Source organism: Protopterus annectens, chromosome 13.part0 (assembly GCF_019279795.1).
Source record: "Protopterus annectens isolate FY-2018-M chromosome 13.part0, PAN1.0, whole genome shotgun sequence".
Classification (NCBI taxonomy): domain Eukaryota; kingdom Metazoa; phylum Chordata; order Ceratodontiformes; family Protopteridae; genus Protopterus; species Protopterus annectens.
In genome coordinates, this window is record NC_056747.1 from 418,977,721 (window position 1) to 419,001,517 (window position 23,797).

The window sequence follows — 23,797 nt, forward strand, 5'->3', positions numbered from 1 at the left end:
CTTACACTCTTTGCCGAGAAGCCATGAGAGTTTGGGAATGGGCGGTCTCCACCAACCGCTTCCTGTTAGCAATTCACATTCCGCGTTGGTCCAATATTTTGGCGGACATTGAGCAGAACTATCTTCTCCCCTTAAGAGTGGTCTCTGAATTCTTCCGTAGCGGAACAGATCGTGGGGTCAGCCTTGCTGCAATCGCATCGCTTTCCAACGCAAAGTGCAGTGAGTTTTTCGCCCTAATTCCTCCTTTAGGGGAAGCCTCCAGAGATGCTCTAGTCCATGCTTGGCCACCCAGTTTTCTTTATGCGTATCCACCACTTCTGCTGATAAAATTTTTGCTAAAAGCTCGTTGGTTGGGGAGCAAGATTAACCTCCTAGCCCCATTCTGGCCTCGTCAAGTCTGGTTACCCTGCCTAAGGTCTCATTTCATAGCTCCTCTCTATCTTGGATCCCATTCTGGATCCGATTTCTCACTTCTCGGGAATGGCCCCTAGGAACCTGGATGAGCTCAAACTCTCCGCTTTGGCTGATCTAGTTCCCTTAGTTGCTAGGACTCCCGGTATCTCTTTCCTAGTCAAGTCCATTCTGGTGGTGGCACATAAACCCTCTACCAGGAAGATTTACAATAGTAAATGGAAACGTTTTTCCATTTGGGCTTCACATAAGAACTTGGATCCTTTTACCTCTCCAATTCCAACTGTTTTAGAATTCTTGTCATTTTTTCAGCAGGGGGCCAGTTCATCTGCTGTAAAGGTTCAGCTGGCTGCTGTTTCCCATTTCCATATTAGGGACAACTTTGGTTCTCTCACTTCTACCAGAATTTGTAAGGCCTTTCTAAGGGGTACCTTTGTTTTGAGACCTATTAGAAATTCATCACCATGGTGGGACCTGACCTTGGTTCTTCAGGTTAGTTGCTCCTCCGTTTGAACCCGCAGCTTCTGTTGATCTGAAGTTCTCGTCATGGAAGACTGCCTTCTTGTTGGGCATTACCTCAACCAGGAGAGTGTCGGAGCTTCAGGCTCTGTATATCAAACCTCCATACCTTGTATTTCACAAGGACAGGGTATCTCTCAGGACTAATGCTTCTTTTCTTCCCAAAGTTGCTTCCGACACCAACATTAATCAATCAATTAATTTGCCGATGTTCATGTTTCACTGTTGCAGTCATTACACTTGGGTTATCCTGCTGGCAGGCTACCTGCAGTCTGCCTGAATTCCAAAGTCCTGGTCCGGCGTCTGTTGCTGTCGCCTCTTCCCTGATGTCAATGCACCAGGGGTATAAGATGCAGCCAACGCCATTTTCTTCAGTCTTTCTTGCCACGCGGTGCCCGAAGCAAAAGCAGTTTGCAAGTGCCGGTCGGCCGTATCTGAAATTCAATTTAGAAAATCTCAGGAGTCGAAGTCTTCAATAAATTTAAGTACCCCATTTGGGAAACATTTTTTTGCTCCAGACTGATGTCAGAAAAAGTTAACTATTGTATTTCTTGTGGGAAGCAAATACCTCATAAGGATTTTCATTCTTACTGTATTCCTTGCCTAGGCCCTGACCACGACGTTGCTAGTTGTCGGTTTTGTGCTAGATTTAACCAACGCGCGGTTAAGCATTGGTACGATTTTACTTTTCATTACTTTGGCAGGAGGTTTAACTATATAATGCCGTTGGAGCAAATGCAAGGCTAAAGAAAAGGACAGGCATCCGAGGTCCAAAATAGATGAAGCCTCTTCTAGGCTAGTCGCCAGTTTGCTGGTGCTCAGTGAGGCGCTTTCGCAGCCCCCGACTCCCGCTACCTCAGAGCCACAGGCCGCCTCAGACTCCCACGTTGAGACTAGGCCTCTGGATACTCAAGATATTGGCCCTTCGGAAATTAATCCCTCAGATGGGTCCTGAGCCGCTGAGCAGGCCTCTGCTTCTGAGGGTGTCTTCAGACCTCCACAACTTTATATAAAGCCTACTTCAGCATCCAAGACAGTATAAAACAGTTTAAAAGACAAGGAAACAAGTACAGCATTCTCCAGGACAGATTTCTATGCCTAAGAAACAGATGCTCAAAATGACCGAAGACCTAATTACTTTGATCAGGGGTTCCCATCCCCACCTAAGAGGCCTAGGCAAGACATTGATTCCTCTGATCAGGTTTCCATTTCCTCCGGTTCCTCTTCAGAACAGGGATTTTCTATTCCTCCCTGTGAGTATTCTGATGCTGAAGATTCTATTCCTTCAGCTTCTCCTCCTGAGGACTACTCATTTGGGGAAACCCTGCATACGATGAGGGAGCTTTTCCACTGGGAGAGCAAAGATTATTCAGATCCTAAGAAAAGGCTTAGAGACTTTTTTACTCCCTCAGCACAGACCTCTTGCAGTTCCCCCTGTTCTAGACAATAGTAGATGTATTTTCAGAGTCCGGCCTGTCTCCAGACTCTCTACCTCCTGCTGCTGTTAAGCTGGACAGAATACTACAGGGTTCCAGACTCCCATAAATTTCTATATAAAAACCCTGCTGCCCTAGAAACTATCTCACAGGGTCCCAAAGGGGTCAAGGCTTCTACTGCTAAAAACTCTGTCCCCTCTGATAGAGATTCTAGGGCTCTGGATGGATAGGGGGGAAAAGTATACACTTCTGCTACCTTGGCTGTAAGGGCTTTAAATTGTCAGTTTCATATGCTCAAATATCGGCAATACTTAATGTCTTTGTTAAAACAAAAAATGTTGACAAATTCTGAATGTTCTGAGAACAAAGATTTGCAGGATTTATTGCATGCAGCTGAAAAAGTGGGAAAACGTACTTTGCATTGTGGCTATGATTCACTGGAGGCCTCTTGCAGGGCTGCTGTTACAGGTTCTGTTATTAGAAGGCATGCTTGGTTAAAGGAACAATCTGCCTGATCATGTTAAAGCAAAATTATTGGGTGCTCCATTACAGCATGGTACTTTGTTTGGTGTTAAGGCAGAGGAGGTGTTGAAGAAAATGGAGGATAAAGCTAAATCTATGCTGACAGTAAAGGATTTCTTACAGGTATAGCCACCCATATTTAGCAGGAACTGGCCTTCTAAGAATTTGTCCTTTCCAGTGTCAGACCACAGAGGCAGATTCAGGCACCCTAGAGGCAGGCAACAGCCCCAGGGCTCATACAGGCCCAAACAATGGGGTACTTCTACCTCCAAAAGCGGAGAAGACAAATCGCAGCCTTATAGAAAACAGTCCCAATGACTTCCTGCTGCCAATGCCAAGCACTTATTTTTTTAGCAGCACCCTTGGGGGGAAAGCTAGCACATTTTTCACAAAACTGGCACAAGATCACCCAGGACAAATGGGTCTTAAATATAGTCTCTCAGGGCTACAGGTTCCACTTTCACACTTTTCCAAAGGCAAAAGGTATGCCAGACCTGCCACACAATCAATGGGCAGAGGCACAAAAGCAAGTTTCATCTCTCATGGACACGAGGGCTAGTCAGCCAGTGCCACAACAAGAGCAGGGACAAGGATTTTACTCAAGACTTTTTTTAGTACCAAGAAAGGACAAAGCCTGGAGACTAATTCTGGACCTGTCTATTCTAAATACTTTACTGGGCATTCCAAAATTCAAAATATTGACTCTGCAGCAGCTTCTGCCCATGCTGGGTAAGAAGGCTTGGCTTGTAACTTTGGACCTCCAAAGAGGCATACCTGCATGTCCCAATCAGGCAGTCTTGCAGAAGATACCTCAGATTCATAGCTGGCTCAATGTAGTACCAACTCTCTACTGCGCCCAGGGTCTTCACAAAATGCTTTGCACCAGTAATTGCATTTTGCAGACAGAGGAATTCAAATATATCTCTACTTGGACGACTGTCTTATTCAAGCAGAGACCAAAGACATTCTGCTAAAGCATCTGGCGTTTGTAAAAACATTACTAATTTACCTAGGGTACACAGTAAAAGAAATCAAAACTAGTACCTTTTCAAGAGGTAATATTCCTGGGTGCAAGCTTAAATACAACTGCCCAGATATCTTATCTCACTCCAGACAAAGGCAACTGACTTATTATTTTGAAAGCATGGCAGCAAAGACCCAGTTATCTGCAAGAAAGATTCTGCAGGCTCTGGGCTACATGGCATCCTGCATTCTGCTAATTCCATATGAAAGACTGCATTATGAGGAAACTACAATGGTACCTAAAAAGTGTTTGGACTCAACATTGCCACAGCCTGGAATCATTAATTTAGCTCATTCCCTGCTTGCAACAGGAGTTTCTATGGTGGGCACAGGCCTGTTACCACAAGGGACAGCCATTCACTTTACCCACAGCCAGGCAAACGCTAACAGATGCATCAGATTATGACTCGGGAGCCCACATGGCAGGAAAATGTATTCAGGGCACATGTCCCGCAAGCCAAAGGCATCTTCACATCAATCAAAAAGAGATGCTAGCTGTACTAAATGCCCTGACAGACTTCAAGGACCTACTTCATCCAGGACAGCTGCTGATAGACTGACAGCACCACAATCATGTGGTACATAAACAAGCAAGGGGACACACATTCCTACCCCCTCTGCAGACAAGCCATGATTTTGTGGAACACAGCATTGACTTACTAAGTACACCTGCAAGCACAATTCCTGCCGGGAATAACAAATGCTCTGCCGGACGAACTAAGCAGAAACCTCATGGATCCTCACGAGTGGAAACTAGATCCACTAATCTTCAACATAACAAGGAAATGCTGATACCCAGACATAGATCTTTTTGCCTCCCCTCACAACTGCCAACTTCAGAGATTCTGCGCAAAGACTTATCACAAACAAGCATGGAAAGTGCATGCTTTCTTTCAGCTGGAACAACTTTACAGTATATGCCTTTCCTCCACTGCCTCTCCTCCCCAAGGTACTCCTAAAGGTCAGACAAGAGAAGCCACAGATGATGCTGATTGCCCCAGATTGGCCACGCCAGCACTGGTACCAAATCCTAAGGAGCTTGTCTCAAGGCCCAGCCTGGACATTGCCTCAAATTCCTCATTTACTGACCCAACAAAACAATCCGATCCTGCACAGCCAACTCAGAATCCTAAATCTAGCTGCATGGCGGATAGTGTAACAATTCAGAATACACCTCTCTCTAAAGCGGTTATGGATGTTATTTTGGAGGCCAGGAGGCCCAGCCCCAGAATATCTTATGCAAAAAATGGAAGCGATTCTGTGCTTGGAACCAGGCACAAGAAATTGACACTTGTTCCAAATATTCCTCAGATTTTGCAATATCTAACCGAGATGCTGAACAAAGGCCTATCCTTCTCATGAATTAAGATCCATGCCTCTGCCATTTCAGCATATTACAATACGTACCCACCTATTTTTTCACATCCATTGATTAGGCGGTACCTCAGGGGGGCCAAAAACAAGATCTCCAAGGAGAGCACCAATACCTGCATGGTACCTCAATTTTGTCTTGGGAAAAACTCGCACTGCCTCCTTTTGAGCCAGCCAATACAGCTGAGATAAAATTCTTATGGAAAACAGCTCTGCTCCTAGCAATAACTTCAGCAAGAAGAGTCTAAGTTAGGCATTAATGGCTGTGGAACCTTTTATCTTCCATCCGGACAGGGTTTCTCTAAGGAGAAACCCAACATTTATGCCTAAGGTAGTGTCCAGTGTGGCTCTTAACCAAACCATTCATTTGCCTACTTTTTACCCAACCCTAGAGAATAAAGGAGAGACTTCTGCGTTCTTTGGACATACACAGACAGCTATGCTTCTGCTTGGACAAAACTAAAGCTTTCATAAAGACTGAGTAACTTCGTGGCATATGCTGCAGGATCACAAGGAAAGGCCATCTCAAAGCAGATTATTTTAAAATGGATAGGACCCTGCATTTGTTTCTGCTATTCACAACATGGCAAATCAGTGCCTAAAGGCATTAGACCACATTCTACCAGAGCAGCAGCCATCTCAGCAGCCTTCCTCAGAGGAGTACCAACCAAGGATATTTTGGAGGCTGCAACTTGGACTTCAGTGCACACTTTTACTAAGCACTACACTTACCTCTTTACTGTAAATCCAGAGCAGGCTTTGCCACTGCAGTTCTGCAGGGCCTCATAGCCACTACTAATTCTATTTAGACCCAGCCACCCAACCTCAGCTTTGGGATTCAACCCAAGTGTAATGACTGCAACAGTGAAACACTATGAACATAGTACAGTTTTGTACCTACCATAAATGTAGATGTTCCAGTGTATTCACTGTTGCAGTCCAGGTTACCCACTAATCCCCTTTCTTTGCTGAGTTTTATCTGTGCTTCTCTATTCTTTACAACCTATGTGGTGTATTTGCTTGTAGATGAAGGCAGTGTTTATTTTAGTGCATGCTTTTTATAAGCAATGTTTTTTAGCCTACCCTTTTGGGGGCACCTGACATCTGGGGCAAGAAAAACTGAAGAAAATGGCGTATGCTGCATCTTGTATACCCCTGGCGCACTGACATCAGGGAAGGGGCTACAGCAACTGACACCGGACCAGGACTTTGTAATTCAGGCCGACTGCGGGTAGCCTGCCAACAGGTTAACCCAAGTGTAATGACTGCAACAGTGAATACACTCTAACATCTACATTTATGGTAGGTACACAAGTGTACTTTATCTTCTGTAACCTATGTGGTGTATTTGCTTGTAGATCAAGTTTATATTGATGCATGTATATATACTTGTTATACATAAATATTTTTGCTACCTTTTTGGGGGCACCTGACATCTGGGCCAAGAAAAACTGAAGAAAATGGCGTCTGCTGCTTGTTTTATACCCCTAACGACCTGACATCATGGAAGAGGAGACAGCAACCGATGCAGGGCCCAAAACTTTGGATTTCAGGCTGACTGAGGGCAACCTGCCAGCAGATTGCCCAAATGTAATGACTGCAACAGTGAATACACTCTAACATCTACATTTATGGTAAGTGTAAACAACTGTAGTTTCCCATGAGGTATGGGTGACTGCGTTTATCGTACTGGTGTGGGGGAAACTCATGGTTTGAGGGGGTTCTGTTGCTTTCAGGTGAGAGCCAGACATTGCTCGTTTGTGGTTCTGCTTTCTGGACTTTTTGAAATTTCTGGGTATTAAGTAGTTTGCAGCAGTGGTTGTAAAGCACTACAAAGTGTGTGGATTGAAGATATTCCCTAATTAGGTTTATGACAGTCTCCTCGGCACATTGACTATAGTGAAAGTTAACAGCTGGAGATTCTCTGCTCCTTTTCCAGCTAGAGCTTTCAAAGAACCAGCTGAACTGTGAAGGTGGAAAGAACGTTTTGTTGAGAACTTGCTGTACTTGTAGATGTTGTGCATTCAGTGTTTGTGATTCTTCCATCTTTGTACCTTTCTTTTTTGGGGGGTATTTTGCATTTGGGTTTGTACCCAGCCAACTGTTTGCTTTCCTTCTCTGATGCAACTTATTAGGTGTCGTCCCCTTTTCCTCAGATTAACCTAGAACCTTGAAAGGCAGCTTTCAGTTGTAGTTGTGATGCCATATTTGGGATTATTCCAATTGGGTTTCTAATGTTCTGGTCTCAGTCCAGATTCACCTTACAGGAGCAAGAAAGAATATTCAGAATTGTGTCCCTGTTAAACTACAGACATGTCATGTGTAGGAGGGTATCATTTGTCTAGAGGGGTTGTGATTCAAAGCTATGGTAGTTGAGCTGGACTTCATGCCGCCTTTGGCATAAATCCAAAGTGTTGTCACTACTGCAACATTGACAGTAATTGTACTGTTACAGTTTCAAGTTTTTGACAAGTGTACTATACATCACCACAGCTACCGTATTTCCTCATGCCTCTGTCCATTTTGGGCTTAAGGTTCTAGTTATGTTTGGGTTGTCTGGTTATGTTTATTCATTTGCTTTACCTCAGGCTTACAAAGATCTGGAGAAAGATGGATTGTCTTAGCATCGCTGATAGGGGAGAGGGGCCTGGTAGTTTTGTTTTAGACTGTGGGCTGTCTATGCCAACTTTAGTCCTCAAGATGGCAATGAAAAACTAGATTGAGTTTTATGGTAATGTAACTTGTTTCCATCATCCACTTCTGTATATTTGAATTGCATTTGGTTTTGCTAAGTTTTCTTATCCAATTGAAGACTGTACTTTAGATTGGCTTTTGTGTGTGTGGTTTGGGCTGATGTTCTGCAAATAGTTTCGTAGCATGGAACAAATGTAAAATAAATTTTTAGGTGAAGTGCTGATTGGGTGACTACTGCTGTGGGCAAAGAAAGTGTGTGTTTAGGAAGCTAGTGGAAATGTTTTCTCTGGAACTGATGTGTGGAACATAGAGGCAGAGTGAGTATTTTTGTCACCAGTTTATCTTGCATAAAGTTTATGGGGAGTACCTTGCGTAATTGTTTCGTAGAATCTGCATATTTCAAAATTTTCATGATTCTTTTAAAAATTTCCTTTTGTGGTCTGCATTTATTTTTAGGCTGAAAGAGGAGTTTCCTGTTTGGTTCGAGAAACTTGTTCTGGAGATAGTCCACCATAATACCGTGTCTTTGGATAAGCTGGTTGATAAGGCATGGCTTGAGATCATGACAAAATATGCTGTGGGTGAGGAGTGTGATTTTGAGGTAGGTTGTTTTATTACTTGTTTCTCGTCCTTAACTTTCACCAATTCATTACTGTAACCACCATATCTGGTTGGTTTTGGCATCTTTTTTTTAGCACTAGCATACTCAGCAGTTAGCAGATGCACCTTTGCTGGAAGAACAGGCTGTGTCCTACACCAGGTGCTTGGATTAATTTTCCTTGCTTAATCATCATTTGGAATGTTCTCTTATACTGGCTTCTACATAATGTCTGCCTAACCTTTTGAGCTATAAAAAAAATTCTGTTTACTATCTCCTCCACCTTAAATACTGATAGTAATTAAAAAGCAAATACCTCAGCCTTTGTTGTAGCTTAAACACCACCTCTTAGAGATTCCTTAGCCAAAGAATTCCATACCTGTGGAACAAGCTCCTGTGCATGTCAAGTAATGACTTCCATCAGGTTCTGCCATGACATGGTTATTTTCATATTTACCAGTCTGGTAAGCACTGTCCCTTTTTGTAGGGTGGCTTATCTAATTGCTGAATTATCCGAGTTGCATGGCTCTGTTATTTAGGGTTTTTGCCTACCAAGAACCTGTGGATGCGCTCTTTCCCAACTCTGCTTGTGAGTATGCTACATAAGTGTTCATTTCTCCAGTTTTTATTTGCCTTTATTGCATGTTTTATCGTGTTGGCATTGAAAGTATCAAGTATTTCATGTTCATTTTTTTTAACAACATCTCTTTTTTTCAAGTGTTAAGACTTGCAACTGGCAGTAAAATAGCTGTCTACTAATTTTCTTACTAAATGTCATAGGATTGTTTACTGCTGGTCCTTGTCCAGCTGTTTTCCCGTCATTTTTGTTGGAGGACTGCAGTTTGAGCAATTAAACTAGATGCTGGTAATTTATTAGCCTTTTAGCCACTGGAATGCCACAAAACAGTTGCCACTCAAGCAGATTATCATCACTTCTGTTTGCTTTGTCTTGGTCCATAGCAAGATGTAGAATGCAGGAGGAGGTGTTTGTGGCTTCAGCAAGATTAGCTTTTTAAAAATGCCTTTGAAAAATTTCTGCTAAAAAAAAAAAAAAAAAACTTGCAGTGAAGACAATCTGATATTTTGCAACCACTGTTATCAGATACTAACAAGTTATGAACACAAAATGAAACTGCTGTTCATACATTAATAAGGATGTTTAGAGCGTGTTGTCAGTTTGTAAATTGTATTGTTAGATATCCTATCTTAATTTTATTCTGTTGTCTAGATTCTTGTCCCGTGTGTTTTTTTTTTTTGTAATACCTTCACGGAGCCCACATTGGTTTTGTGCCACACATACTTATTTAGTTGGGTTCAAATTCCATTGTTTGATATCTTACTGAATGTTTGCTTCCAATTCTCCCTAGAAAAATTACTTCAGCATAACTTTGTTTTCTGTTAGGTTTTCAATTTAATGCAGCTGTCATTCATTCATATTCTGTTCCAAACCAGCTAATTTGCTGTTGAAGACTGCAACTGACTGGTAATTACTTGTAAAGGACTTTGTGTGAATGTGCGTATTTGCTGCGTGTTGTGATCTGTGCCAACATTTTAAAGCTAGCACAAGGAGTAAAAGAATTAAAGCTCTTTATCTCTTTTCTGAGAAGTGTTAAACATATTGAGTAATGAACTTCATTTAGACGTAGTTTGAGGATGTTCAGAAGCATATTTCAAAGTCTGTACTTATTCATGAACTCTTGGCTGGAGGAGCAGTCAAGTCTCCAGAAAAGCTAGAACTTAACAGCGGCAAGCATTTTCATTCATTAAGAACCTGTCCTGTAATTGGATCATTACTCTGGACCTTGAGTTGATTGTAGAGCAGGAACTGCTGTAGTGCATGTGTGTATGTGTATAATCTGTAGCAATGAGCAGGCATTTATAAATGGAATTATTTTAAGAAAGATGTTCGTGTTACACTGCTGCAGTCATTACACTTGGGTTGGTTCCCCAGTCGGCCTGAGTTCCAAAGTCTTGGTCCGGCGTCGGTTGCTGTCGCCTCCTCCCTGATGTCAGTGCGACAGGGGTATATAAGATGCAGCCGATGCCATTTTCTTCAGTCTTTCTTGCCGCGTGGTGCCTGAAGCAGTTCGCAAGTGCCGGTCGGCCTACTCCTGAGATTTTCATTCCGAAGTCTTCTACAAAGCTAAGTACCCCGTTGGGGAAACTTCTTGCCTCAGACCGATGTCAGTAAAAGTTAATAACTGTATTTCTTGTGGGGAGCAAATACCTCATAAGGATTTCCACTCCTATTGTATTCCATGCCTAGGCCCAGACCACGACGTCACTGGTTGTCAGTTTTGTGCTAGGTTTAACAAGCGCACTATTAAACGTCTGTTTGATTTTGCACAAAATTATTTTGGCAGAAAATTCAATTACACCATGCCGTTGGAATTTCCGACGACCGGAATACATAAGCGCAAAGACAAGGACAGGCATCAGAGGTCCAAAACTGATGAGGCCTCCTCTTCTAGGCCGGTCGCCGGTTTTCAGCGAGGTGCCTACGCAGCCTCTGACTACCGCTTCCACAGACCGCGTCAGACTCCCACGTGGAGCTAGCTGGGCCTTCGGACGCTCTAGGTTTTCAGCCTACCGAAACTAACCCTTCAGAGGGAACTGAAGTAGCTGAGCAATCCACAGCTTCAAAGGGTTTTCTCAGACCTACCCAGTTAACCATTAAACCCTCTGCTAAGTGTAAGCCCCCCCTTAAAAAACAAGAAACAGATACAGCATTCTCCAGGACAGGCTTCCATGCCTAAGAAACAAATGCTGAAAATGGCCGAAGACCTAATCACCCTGATCAGGGGGTCCCATCTCCCTCCTGATAAAAGGCCCAGACAGGATGCAGACTATGAATCTTCCGAACAGATGTCCATTTCTTCAGATTCATCCTCAGACCTAGGATATTCTTTACACCCTTATCAGGATTCTGATGCTGAGGAATCAATTCCATCAGCCTCTCAGCCTGAGGACTACTCCTTTGGGGAGACCTTACATACCATGAGGGAGCGTTTCCATTGGGAAGGCCAGGATTACTCAGAATCCAAGAAAAGGCTCAGAGACTTCCTTTTATTGCCTCAACACAGACCCCTTGCTATTCTGCCAGTGTTGGATATTGTGGATGATGTGTACACTGAATCCAGCTTAAACCCTGACTCCTTACCTCCAGCCCCAGTTAAACCTGATAGATATTAGAGTCCCTGACTCTCTCAAATTTCTGTACAAAAGCCCTGTTGCTGACCCTGAAACACTTTCTCAGGGACCCAAAGGGCTTAAGGCCTCAGCAAAAAATCCAGTTCCCTCTGACAGATTCCAGAGCATTAGACAGATGGGGAAAGAAAGCGTATACGTCTGCAACTTTAGCAATGAGAGCCTTAAATTGCCACTTTCACATGCTAAAATATCAGCAATTTTTGATGTCTCAGTTGAAACAAAAGATGCTTCCAGATTCAGATCCTCCTAATTTTAAAGAAATGCAGGATTTATTGCGTGCAGCTGAACAAGTGTGCAAACATACTTTGTAATGTGGGTTTGATTCCTTAGAGGCCTCCTGTATAGCAGCAGTTACAGGCTGTGTTATTAGAAGGCATGGTTGGTTAAAAGAACACATATTGCCAGATCATGTTAAGGCAAAATTATTGGATGCACCTTTGCAGCGGGATGTGGTGTTTGGAGTTAAGGCAGAGGAGGTATTAAAGAAGATGGAGGATAAGGCAAAATCTATGCAAGCAGTGAAGGATTTCTTACAGGTTCAGCCTCCTCGTTTTAGCAGAAATTGGCCAAGAAAGAGTTGGTCCTTTCCAGTCAGACCTCAAAGGGGCAGATATAGACGTCCAAGAGGTAAAGGTCAGGCACAAGGCCCTTACAGGCCTCGACAATGGAGTACACCAGGCCAGAAAGAAGGGAAGACAGGCCACAACCTTATAAAAAGCAGCCTCAATGACTTCCCACTACAGCTGCCAAACAGCTCTCTTGCCGGCCCCCTTAGGATGAAAACCGGCACTTTTCCATCACAGTTGACATTGCATCACCAAAGACAAATGAGTTCTCAGCATTGTATCTCAAGGTTACAGGTTCCACTTTCAAACTCTGCCAATGTTAAAAGGAATGCCAAATCTGCCACCAAATCAATGGGCAGAGGCTCAAAAACAAATTACAGCACTCCTGGACATGAGAGCTATTCAAAAGGTACCACCACAGGAGCTAAGGACAAGGATTTTACTCTACTCTTTCTGGTCCCCAAAAAGGACAAAGCCTGGAGACCCATTCTGTATCTTTCTTTAAACACTTACCTGGATGTTCTGAAATTCAAAATGTTGACACTACAGCAGCTTCTTCCCATGCTGGGCAAGAAAGCTTGGCTCGTGACTTTGGACCTCAAGGAGGCATACCTGCATGTCCCTATCAGATAAAACTGCAGAAGATACCTCAGATTTCTAGTTGGTTCAATGCACTATCCATTCTCTGCACTGCCCTTTGGCTTATCTACTGCGCCCAGGGTCTTCACAAAGTGCCTGGTACCAGTAATTGCATTTTGCAGGCAAAAAGGAATTCAAATTTATTCGTACCTGGACGACTGCCTGATTCAAGCAGAGAGCAAGGACATTCTTCTAAAGCATCTGGTGTTCGTAAAAAAGTTGTTGCCTGGGGTACACAGTAAATGAAAAGAAATCAAAACTAGTGCCCTCACAACAGATAATATTCCTGGGTGCCAGCTTGAACACAGGCCCAGATGGCTCATCTCACGCCAGCCAAGCAAGGACAACTGACTCAATACTTTCAATTGATGGCAACAAAGAGCCAACTCCCTGCAAGAAAAATTCTGCAGGCCTTGGGCTACGTGGCATTTTGCATACTACTAATTCCATATGCCAGACTGCATATGAGGAAACTACAATGGTACCTAAAGAGTGTATGGTTTTAACACTGTCAGTTTGGAAACAGTTATACCACTAATTCCTTGCCTTCAACAGGAGTTTCGATGGTGGGCTCAAGCTTGTCACCTCAACAAGGGACAGCCTTTTACTCAACCCACAGCCAGGCAAACACTGACAACAGATGCATCGGATTATGACTGGGGAGCACGCATGGCAGGAAAATGTATTCAAGGCAAGTGGCCCACGGAGCAAAGACATCTCCACATTAATCAAAAAGAGATGCTAGCTGTACAAAATGCACTTATAGCTTTCAAGGACCTGCTGCATCCAGGACAACTACTACTAAAGACAGACAACACCACAGTTATGTGGTACATAAGCAAAGGGCACACACTCCTACCCCCTCTGCGGACAAGCCATGACCTTGTGGAACACAGCTCTAGACTACCAAGTTCATCTGCAAGCACAATTCCTGCCAGGAGAGAAAAACACACTGGCAGACGACCTAAGCAGAAACATCATGGACCCCCACGAATGGGAATTGAATCCACAAATATTCAGAACGATAACACAAAAATGGTGGAGCCTGGACATAGATCTGTTTGCATCCCCAATGAACTGCCAGTTACAGAAATTCTGCACAAGGAGTTACCATCCGCAAGCATGGAAAGTGGATGCCCTCTCATTCAGCTGGAAAACCTTCAAGTATACGCCTTCCCTCCTTTACCTCTCCTTCCAAAGGTACTCGTAAAAGCCAGGCAAGAAGAGCCAAGGATGATCCTGATCGCACCAGACTGGCCACGCCAGCACTGGTACCCAATCTTAAAGAACCACCCTGGATTTTGCCTCAAATCCCACAGCTTCTGAACCAGCACAACAATCAGATGCTTCACAGCGAGCTAAAGACCTTAAACCTAGCTGCATGGAAAATTTCTTAGTCAAGCAAGCAATGCCTCTCTCCAAAGCTGTTATGGATGTCATTCTGGAGGCCAGAAGGCCTAGCACCAGGAAAGCCTACTCGGATAAATGGGAAGAGATATTCTGTGCCTGGAACCAAGCGCACAGCCTTGACCCTCTTGTCCCAAACATTCCTCAGATACTTCAGTATTTAACTGAGATGCTGGACAAGGGCCTCTCCTCATCCATCAAGATCCACGCCTCAGCCGTTTCTGCTCATTACAACACAGATCCACCAATTTTTTCTAATCCTTTGCTCAAACAGTACCTCAGAGGGGCTAAAAACATAAGACCTCCCCGTAGAGCACCTACACCAACTTGGGACCTCAACTTTGTTTTGGAAAAATTAACTTTACCTCCTTTTGAGCCAGCTAACACAGCAGAATTAAAATACATATCTTGGAAAACTGCTCTGCTACTGGCAAGAACATCAGCACGAAGAGTTTCAGAATTACAGGCACTAACGGCAGTGGAACCTTTCCTCATTTTCCACCAGGACAGGGTGTCTCTAATAACTAACCCTACGTTTATGCCAAAGGTGGTATCCAGTGTGGCTCTAAACCAAACTATTTACTTGCCAACTTTTTATCCAAAACCACAGAGCAAAGGGGAGAGACTGCTACATTCTTTGGACATTCACAGGCAGTTACGCTTCTACTTGGACAAAACCAAAGCTTTCAGAAAATCTGAGCAATTAGTAGCATATGCTGCAGGAGCACAGGGAAAAGCCATTTCAAAATAGACTATTTAAAAATGGATAGGACATTGTATACATTTCTGCAATACTCACCATGGGAAACCTGTACCTAGCAGCAGTAGATCTCACTCCACCAGGGCAACAGCCACTTCAACTGCCTACCTCAGAGGAGTACCTACCAAGGATATTTTGGAAACAGCAACATGGAGTTCTGTGCATACCTTCACCAAGCATTACCATTTGCCTTTATACTCCAAATCCAGCGCTGGCTTCGCCACTGCTGTGCTGCAGGGCCTTATAGCCACCTTTTAATGCCTTAAAGAACCACCCAAGTGTAATGACTGCAGTAGTGTAACACGATGAACATAGTACAGTTTTGTACCTACTATAAATGTAGATGTTCACGGGTAAACACTGCTGCAGTCCAGTTTACCCTCCCTCTCACTTTCTGGTACGTACCTAGGTCTTCTACCCTTTACTACCTATGGGGAGTATTTGCTGGTAACTGAAAATGGTTTTGCTTTTCTTTTGTGTACTTTACTAGCCATTTGAATTGCCTACCTATTTGGGGGCACCTGACATCTGGGGCAAGAAAAATTGAAGAAAATGGCGTCTGCTGCGTCTTGCATACCCCTGTCGCACTGACGTCAGGGAGGCGGCGACAGCAACAGACGCCGGACCAAAACTTTGGAACTCAGGCAGACTGGGGAACCGCCTGATGGCATGATAACCCAAGTGTAATGACTGCAGCAGTGTTTACACTCAATCTGCATTTATGGTAGGTACAAAACTGTACTTTTCATTGATAGGTACTAGGCTATTTGTCCTAGGACCTATATAAGCCTAGCCAAAAAGGTACCCTGGCTTTCGCCACCCAAACAATTGATTTTCCTGTGTCCCTGTCTAGCAGAGCACCACAAGTGATCCCCAGGGTAAATTTCCCATTTCTCATCCAATCATCTGTTTTTCTTGAGTGTTAATGAGAGGAGCTTTGTTTGATACAGATAGGTAGTTTGTTCCAGAGTATGGGAAGTCTCGGACAGGAGTCTATCCCTCTAGCATGTTCTGTTTATTGTGGTGGAAAGGTTTAGGTCCCTAGTGTGTATCTCTGAGGGATTGGGATTTCTTTAAGGGGAACTTGTCCAACAGCTCTGGGTTTGACGTAGCTTTGTATATTTGGCAGAGGCGCAAATGGTCTGGTACAAACCCTTAAGTCATCCAGTAGATAGCCAACCAGCTCAGATGGGACCTGGGAAGTTAGAATTGGGGAGTCTGCCTCTACAAAGAGGCCAGTCACAAGCCGAGTCCCTCAGGGATCGGTCCTGGGAATGCTCCATTTTAGCATTCACCTCTGAAGTGAAGGCCAATGTGAATGGCCTCTAGATTAAATTTGCAGATTGCAAATCAGGAGCAGTCACTGAATCACCCACTGACAAATGTTCTCCGGGAAGTGCTGACAGACAAAACTGGTGTCATAGCCATGGACTAAAACAAAGTGCCAAGGAATGCACAACAGTATCTTTCAGGAAGTTTTCCACCCTTGATAACCATTCACACCCTTAAGAGTTGACCCCAAGGGCTTGGGGATGCACAAACAGTAATCTAGCCTTTTACCATCACGTGTCTACAGTAGTGAGGAAATCATTCTATGCTGTATAACTTGCAAAGGTACATCAAGGTCCAAGAAGTTTTTCCACTGTGTTCAGCATTCACACAGAGCAATGCCTCCTTTGGTATGTACCCAACCAGGCATATCCAAACAAATGGAGCACTCTCAGAGGGACTTCACTAAACACCAGGCATAACATCTCCTATGCAGACCACCTCAAGACTGTCCCTTTATTCTGTCTCCTACAGGCTTGCTGAGGGAAGATCTACACCTGGCGTAAAAGGCATTGTCAGACCCCCACTCTGACGGACCTCCTGCATATCCAAAAAACAGCACCAGAATTACCATTCTAAAGACTTAAACATTGCCTGGGGTAATAAACAAGCAGTCAGCAGTATCCTAGTTGGGTATTGGCAGATGCCTTGAGCAGGTCATGGTAGGCAGTGTGAACCATTTTGCTGTCATCCATTGCTGTGGTGACCTCAAAGAAGTCCACCAGGTTGAAAAGGTACGACTGACAAAACCAAATTTGGGTTGGGTGCAGTGTCTGGAGATGATCTGTGTTGTGGATTTCCGTCATAATTCTTTCCATGGCTTTTGCATATGAGACTGGTGAGACTTGTAGGACTGTAATTTTCAGGGTCTACAGATGGGGACCACCTTTGCGCAGAAGGATGACTTGCTATTATCCATTCATGAGGCTTGAAGCCTGTTTGGAGATTACAATTGAACAGCAATTCCAGAGGGCCTAATAGGTTGTTTCATGCTTTTTACAAGGCATCCTGGAATATTGTTTAGACCCATTAATGCAGTGTTCTTGGCCTTGGAACATTTAAGGACCTGTTTCTTAGTGGTAGCAGGAGCTAAATTTAGGTGAATAAAGGTAAAGTGAACAAAGGAAAATCTGGCATCCCCAGGAATAGGTGTTCGCTTATTGATTCCTTTCTACTACTTCTGAACCACCAGTACAGCCTCTCTCCTTCAAAGTGGCAGGCAGTGCTTTTACAGTGTATGAGTTTTCCTTTTTTTTAATTAGGTCTTCTGAGCCATCAGAGAAGGACACGGGCAGCAGTGGCAAGACTCATATGCCACAGGTCTCATGTCCCAAAAATCAAACTAATCCAACCAATCATGGTGCACCTCCTACAGCAGGGGATAATAGACATTTCATTTCAAGAAAAGTTAAATTGATTTTATTCCAGACTGTGTGTCGTAGAGAAAGAAATCACATAGACTATTACTAGACATTTCAAGACTAAATGTCTTGAAAGTACCAGTTTTTAAGATGTTGACTTTACAGCCCGTATTAACCTCTCCTGCATCCTAGAGCTGTGATGGTTGCACTGGATTTAAAAGGTGCCTACTTTCATATTCACAAAGGACCACATGCAGTCCCTTACATTTCTTACAGGGGGTTAGAATTCAGTTGACAAAAATGCTCTTTGGTCTATCCATTATGCCAAGATTGTTTACAAAATGCTTGACACCAGTAAATGCATTTTCAAGGTTCTGTGGCACTCTATGCTTTGTCTAGTTGGACTGATGTCTCTGGCATCTTCCTAGGATGCGGTGGTCCCAGGAGGGAGGATGCGGTGGTCCCAGGAGGGAGGATGCGGTGGGCCATAAAAAGAAGGCAAAAGTAGCATTGATCACTGAAGTCGCCACACCCAGTGACTACAGTGTCTTGTGTACAGACTGTCATAAAATATCAGGATTTACAGGCAGAAATGAGAGCAATGTGGAAGAAAGATACTGAGGCAGTTCCAGTAGTAGTAGGAGCAATGGGTCTTATCTAAATACAACTGTAGGTTTTTTTGATGTTACCATTACATGCAACTCCGTACGAATTGCCAAAAATTATTACTGGGCGCATTGTAGGTGCTGTGAAGAGCACTTCTGGCTGGCAATACAGATTGAAACAGTACTAATTTCATGCACTTTAATTTTACTTTGAATTAGGAATAAGGTCCATTCCCGTCATGGTATTAGAAAACCAAAAGATATGGAGATATTTTAAAAACAAATAAAAAAAAAAAAAAAAAAAGAAAAGGCTTTGACATTTTACTTGCCTCTTTTCCACAAGCTAGGGTTCACGCTAAACCTCCAGAAATCCAATTTGGTGTCAACCCAGAGGGTGTTTGTCCTAGAGTATTTGATTAACAGTTTATAGAAAGCTTTCTTTCCAATAGTGTGGAAGTCCACCATATCTACTATTTTTTTGTGAACAAAGCTCCAGACCACCAAGAACACAAGCCCAAAAGTTTCTTCCTTAACGCGTTTTTTATTTTACACAAGCAAAAGAAGCATTTTCGCCACAAACACAATTGATGAATCACCCTTAAATTCATCAATGGCACATTCCTTTGTTGAGTATTTGAACTCAACAACAACCTTTTTAAAATTTACTTACCGATTTGAACCTGACTCAATTGATTATCTTGATGTTAGTTTGTCAAGGCTTTCAATGCCTGGCCAGCTTAAAGCGGTCATTTTTAGAAAGGCTACATACGTGAATTCCTTCCTTCACTTCACTAGCTCCCGCCCACTAAAACAAAAGAGCCACAGTGAAAGGTCAACTGGTGAGGGCGGCAAGAATGTGCAGTGAGGTGTGTGACTTCTCGTTGGAAGTAGCATGCCTGAAAGAGTACTTTTTACATCGTGGTTACCCACTTGCTTTAGTGGACGATCTTATTAATGAAGTGTCCACTAAGAGAAGGGATGGTTTTTATAAACTCCTTCTTTCAGTGTTACCTATAGCTGAAGTGGTTTCTGAGCATGTAGCTAGTGACATTTCACCCATGTCACTAGCTTGTGTTATAAATTCTGTTACCGAAAATCCACCACAAGAACTCATTTGTAGTTTTGTCACGACATACAACATAAACTCTGATGCTATTTTGGGCATTTTAACCAAGAACTGGTACTTTATTTCTACCCATGCGCTGTTGTCTGACAAACTAGGGGTCAAACCCCGTGTTGTTTTCAGGAGAGGGAGGAATATGAAGGATTTACTACAATGCACTCCCTTAGGTGACTCCTTCAATAGGATTAAGGGGTCATTTCCTTGTGGCTTATGCAATTGGTGTAATCTTATTAAGTCAGGTAGCTCATTTGAAGTCTCAGATAGAAAATATCTTAAGTATAGGATTTGCTGTGATACAAAATCTATTATCTACCTGGCCTTTTGTACATGCTGCCCTGCTTTCTACGTCGGTAAGACGGATAGAAAATTCAAGGAGCGCATTTATCAGCATCATTGCACAATTAAAAACAATAAATGTGAAAATGCATTGGCTAAGCATGTGTTTAACAACCCAGGCCATGCATTTTTGTTTAAGGGTATTGATCATGTGGCTCCTTCTATTAGGGGTGGTCCTACTTCTATTCTACTTGAAATACGTGAACTTTTATGGCAGTTAAAATTAGACTCTTTTAATACACCGGGGCTAAATGAAAGTTGTAATATAGCCCCAGTGTTAAAGTATAAAGCATACTTGAGATGATATTTAGTATTTTAAAAAAACCCTTTGACTGAATGTTTAATCACTTGGCTTTTTTGTATCGAGTACTGTCAGTACTTATAATTACATACAGATTACAATATAAGCCATCTTGTATATGTCTAGTGTATATATACATCCTGATTGTAGGGTGTATGACTTTTGCACTCGCATACTAACTTGTTTAGTCAGTTATATTAAATGATAACATTTTAGTCAAAGCAAGCTTGTGTTAGCACTGCTGAATTGAGTGCACTTTCAAGATTACCAGATTATTTTTTCTGTTTCATAATAGAATGTTTTATTACTTTTATGGTCTAAAGTTTGTTTGAGTAAATGGTATGATGGTATTTTTTGATACCTATGTACACTTTTTAGATTCCTATACACTTTATACATTAGTATTACATTGCCATTCTTGTTTTAGACCACTAATGCATGCATTTATTTTGCACTTGTTTTGTTTAAATACTTGTAGGTTTTATCTTATTTTAATATGTGTATAGTATATGCACAAGACTTTTGACTTGAAAAGTACTTATTCCTAGTATTTTGATTGCCCTTTTAATGTGTAAAAGCACCAGCAGGTGAGATCGTTGAGTTGTTTTTAATTAAGTAATTAGTAACTCCTATATAAAAAGGGAGTTCATTCTCTGTATATTTTTAAAACCCTCTGAAGAAGCTACATTGTGTTTGTGGCGAAAACGCTTCTTTTACTTGTGTAAAATAAAAAACGCGTTAAGGAAGAAACTTTTGGGCTTGTGTTCTTGGTGGTCTGGAGCTTTGTTCGCTCGTTTGTTTCCTGTTTTTTTTGGTATCTTGTTGTTACTATTTTTTTGTAGTCTAAAAAGAAAATCACTGCAAGGGAGTATCTCAGGACTCTGTGGTAGATGTTGTCACCCATCTGCATTATGCCTTGTGCCAGACTCAACAGGAGAAAATTGAGTGGTGCCTAAGGATGTTTCTCATTACTGTTGCAGTATTCTTTACATCTGGAATATCCTGCAGAGGATAGCAAGATATCCAGCAAGCATACCAAAGCCCTTTATATCTTCCAGGTGCTGTCAGACCTATGTCTTAGTCCAAGGTGTAAGGTACATATGTAACGAAAGAGTGCTCAGTTCTCTGCTCTTTTGTCACCAGTCTGAGCACTGCCTTAAGTTCAGTCTGCAAGACGTTTGAGTTGGTTTAGCTACCAACTATGCTAAAGGTAAGTGCCTCATTGGGTTTTCCTTTTTTCTCCTTTATATTTGCCTTTTACATGTTATCCAGGAAGGAAAGTGGGGATTGGGAGGAAGATTCCCTGTAAAGATGCACGAAAACTGCCTTTGGGTGTGATACGCGGCCATTCCCAGTGGGAGATCTACCAGGAGTTTGTCCCCAATACTCTCTGCAGTCGACTTTCATCCCTTTCTATTTATCTGGAGAAACGGTGCTTAAAGTTTTGACTTTGGGTAGTGTAGTCTCGAATCTGCCCACCCAGACATTCAATGCTGAGAAAAGGCAAGTTCTGAATCCGTTGCTTTCCTAACTCCTCTGGATACTTTTTGGTTAGATGAGAAACCAAAAGACCATTTCATGTGCCTACGTCAGTTCCTTCTGTTGTGCTAGAGCTGGAAGACAATATGGGGATGCTTACCAGCATGTTCCGGCTCTGTCTACATCTGCTTTAGATGTAGAAAGGGAGCCATGGATAAGAGCTTAGGGGGATTTTCCAGATGCCTGGTCCTTTCTCTGATTATGATAAACCATCTAAGCTGCTGTCCTTTTCCTAAGCTTTTACCTTTTAATAGTGGCAGTCGTGCATTGGACAGGCATGGGAGAAAGTGGTCTTCTGCTTCTTTAGCTTTCCAAGCTATTAAAGGAAAACTCCACCCTTTCGTACAGTTGAACTCAATCGTTAGGTTTATTTTCTCCCTACAATATGGTTCCAGGATTGTGTAGGTAGCAGAAACCTGCTTGTACTTTTTAAAACTTATTACCTTGCATTGGTGTCAAAGGGAAAGCCCACGTAATTTAAACTCTATTTCACACACACTTTTTGCAGAAAAATTAGTCTGCACTTGCATGACGCATCATAGATGCAGTTAAATCTGTAGTTTACCCTGTCTGGTACTGCTGTCAGTCTTAGATGGGCAGTTAATCCTGCTAATGTCAGGAACACAGCAGCTGATAAAAAAAGATAGAAAGCTGTGGAACTGTTTTCCACTGATCTTCGTTTTTCACTGTTGCAGTCATTACATTTGGGTAATCCTGCTGGCAGGTTGCCCTCAGTCGGCCTGAATTCCAAAGTCCTGGGTCCTGCGTCAGCTGCTGTCGCCCCTTCCCTGATGTCAGGTCGTCAGGGTATAAAATAAGTGGCAGACGCTATTTTCTTTAGTGTTTCTTGCTGCATGGTGCCCGAAGCAGAAGCAGTTCGCAAGTGCCTGTCGGCCGACTCCTGAGATTTTCTTGTTGGAGTTTCAGATCCAAAGTCTTCAATAAAGCTAAGTACCCTGTTGGGGAAACTTTTTTCTTGCTCCAGACTGATGTCAGAAAAAGTTAATTGTATTTCTTGTGGAAAGCAAATACCTCATAAGGACTTTCATTCTTACTGTATTCCTTGTCTGGGCCCTGATCACAACATTGCTGGTGGTCTTATGTGCTAGATTTAACCAGCGCACTATTAAGCATCTGTATGATTTTCCTTTAAACTATTTTGGACGCTGGTTTAATTATCCAGAAATGTCAGATAGCCATCCAACTACCAGAGTTCACAAAGAAATGCAAAGAAAAGGAGAGCGAGACAACCGAGGCCCAAAACCGATGAAGCTTCTAAGTCAGTCGCCGGTTCGCCAGTTCTCAGTAAGGCGCTTTCACAGCCCCTGACGCCCGCTACTTTAGAGTCACAGGCCACTACCAGCTCCCACGCGGAGTTAGCCATGCCGCTGGAAACTCAATATATTGGAGCATTGGATACTACTCCTTCAGATTGGTCCAGAGCTGCTGAGCAGGCACCAGCTTCTGAGGGTGTATTCAGACCTAAATCTCTTTACGTTAAACCAACCTCAGCTTCAAAGGCAAAGACAAAAGCACCTTCTAAAGCAAAGAAACATACTCAAGAGCCACATGGACAGGCCTCTATGCCCAGAAAACAGATGCTCAAAATGGCTGAAGACTTCATTACCTTGATCAGGGGTTCCCATCCCCCTCTTGATAAGAGGCCTAGGCAAGAGACTATGAATCTTCAGATCAGGTTTCTGTTTCTTCGGATTCCTCTTCTGATGAGGGATATCCCCCCCCCCCCCCAAATGAGGATTCTGATGCTGCTGAATCTATACCTTCAGCTTCTCCTCCAGAGGACTATTATTTTGGGGGAACCTTGCATACCATGAGGGAGCATTTCCACTGAGAGCCAAGATTTTTCAGAATCTAAGAGGCTCAGTGATTTCCTTTTACTACCTCAACACAGTCCATTTGCCATTCCACCTGTTAGATATTGTAAATGTGTTTTTGGAGTCTAGTCTTGCCTTCGACTCCTTACCTCCAGCTCCTGTTAAGCCTGACAGATATTACAGGGTTTCTGACTCTCATAAATTCCTTTTTA

The 23,797-nt window shown here is 42.9% G+C and overlaps 1 protein-coding gene across 1 annotated transcript in view; it reads left to right on the forward strand.

Annotated features, from left to right (window-relative positions):
• BAZ1B (bromodomain adjacent to zinc finger domain 1B) overlaps positions 1-23,797 on the forward strand; it is a 2,173,382-nt gene that overhangs the window by 205,403 nt on the left and 1,944,182 nt on the right. The window contains exon 3 of the mRNA XM_044054836.1: positions 8,433-8,577. Within this exon, the coding sequence (XP_043910771.1) occupies positions 8,433-8,577 (145 nt within the window). The remainder of the gene's footprint in view (positions 1-8,432; positions 8,578-23,797) is intronic.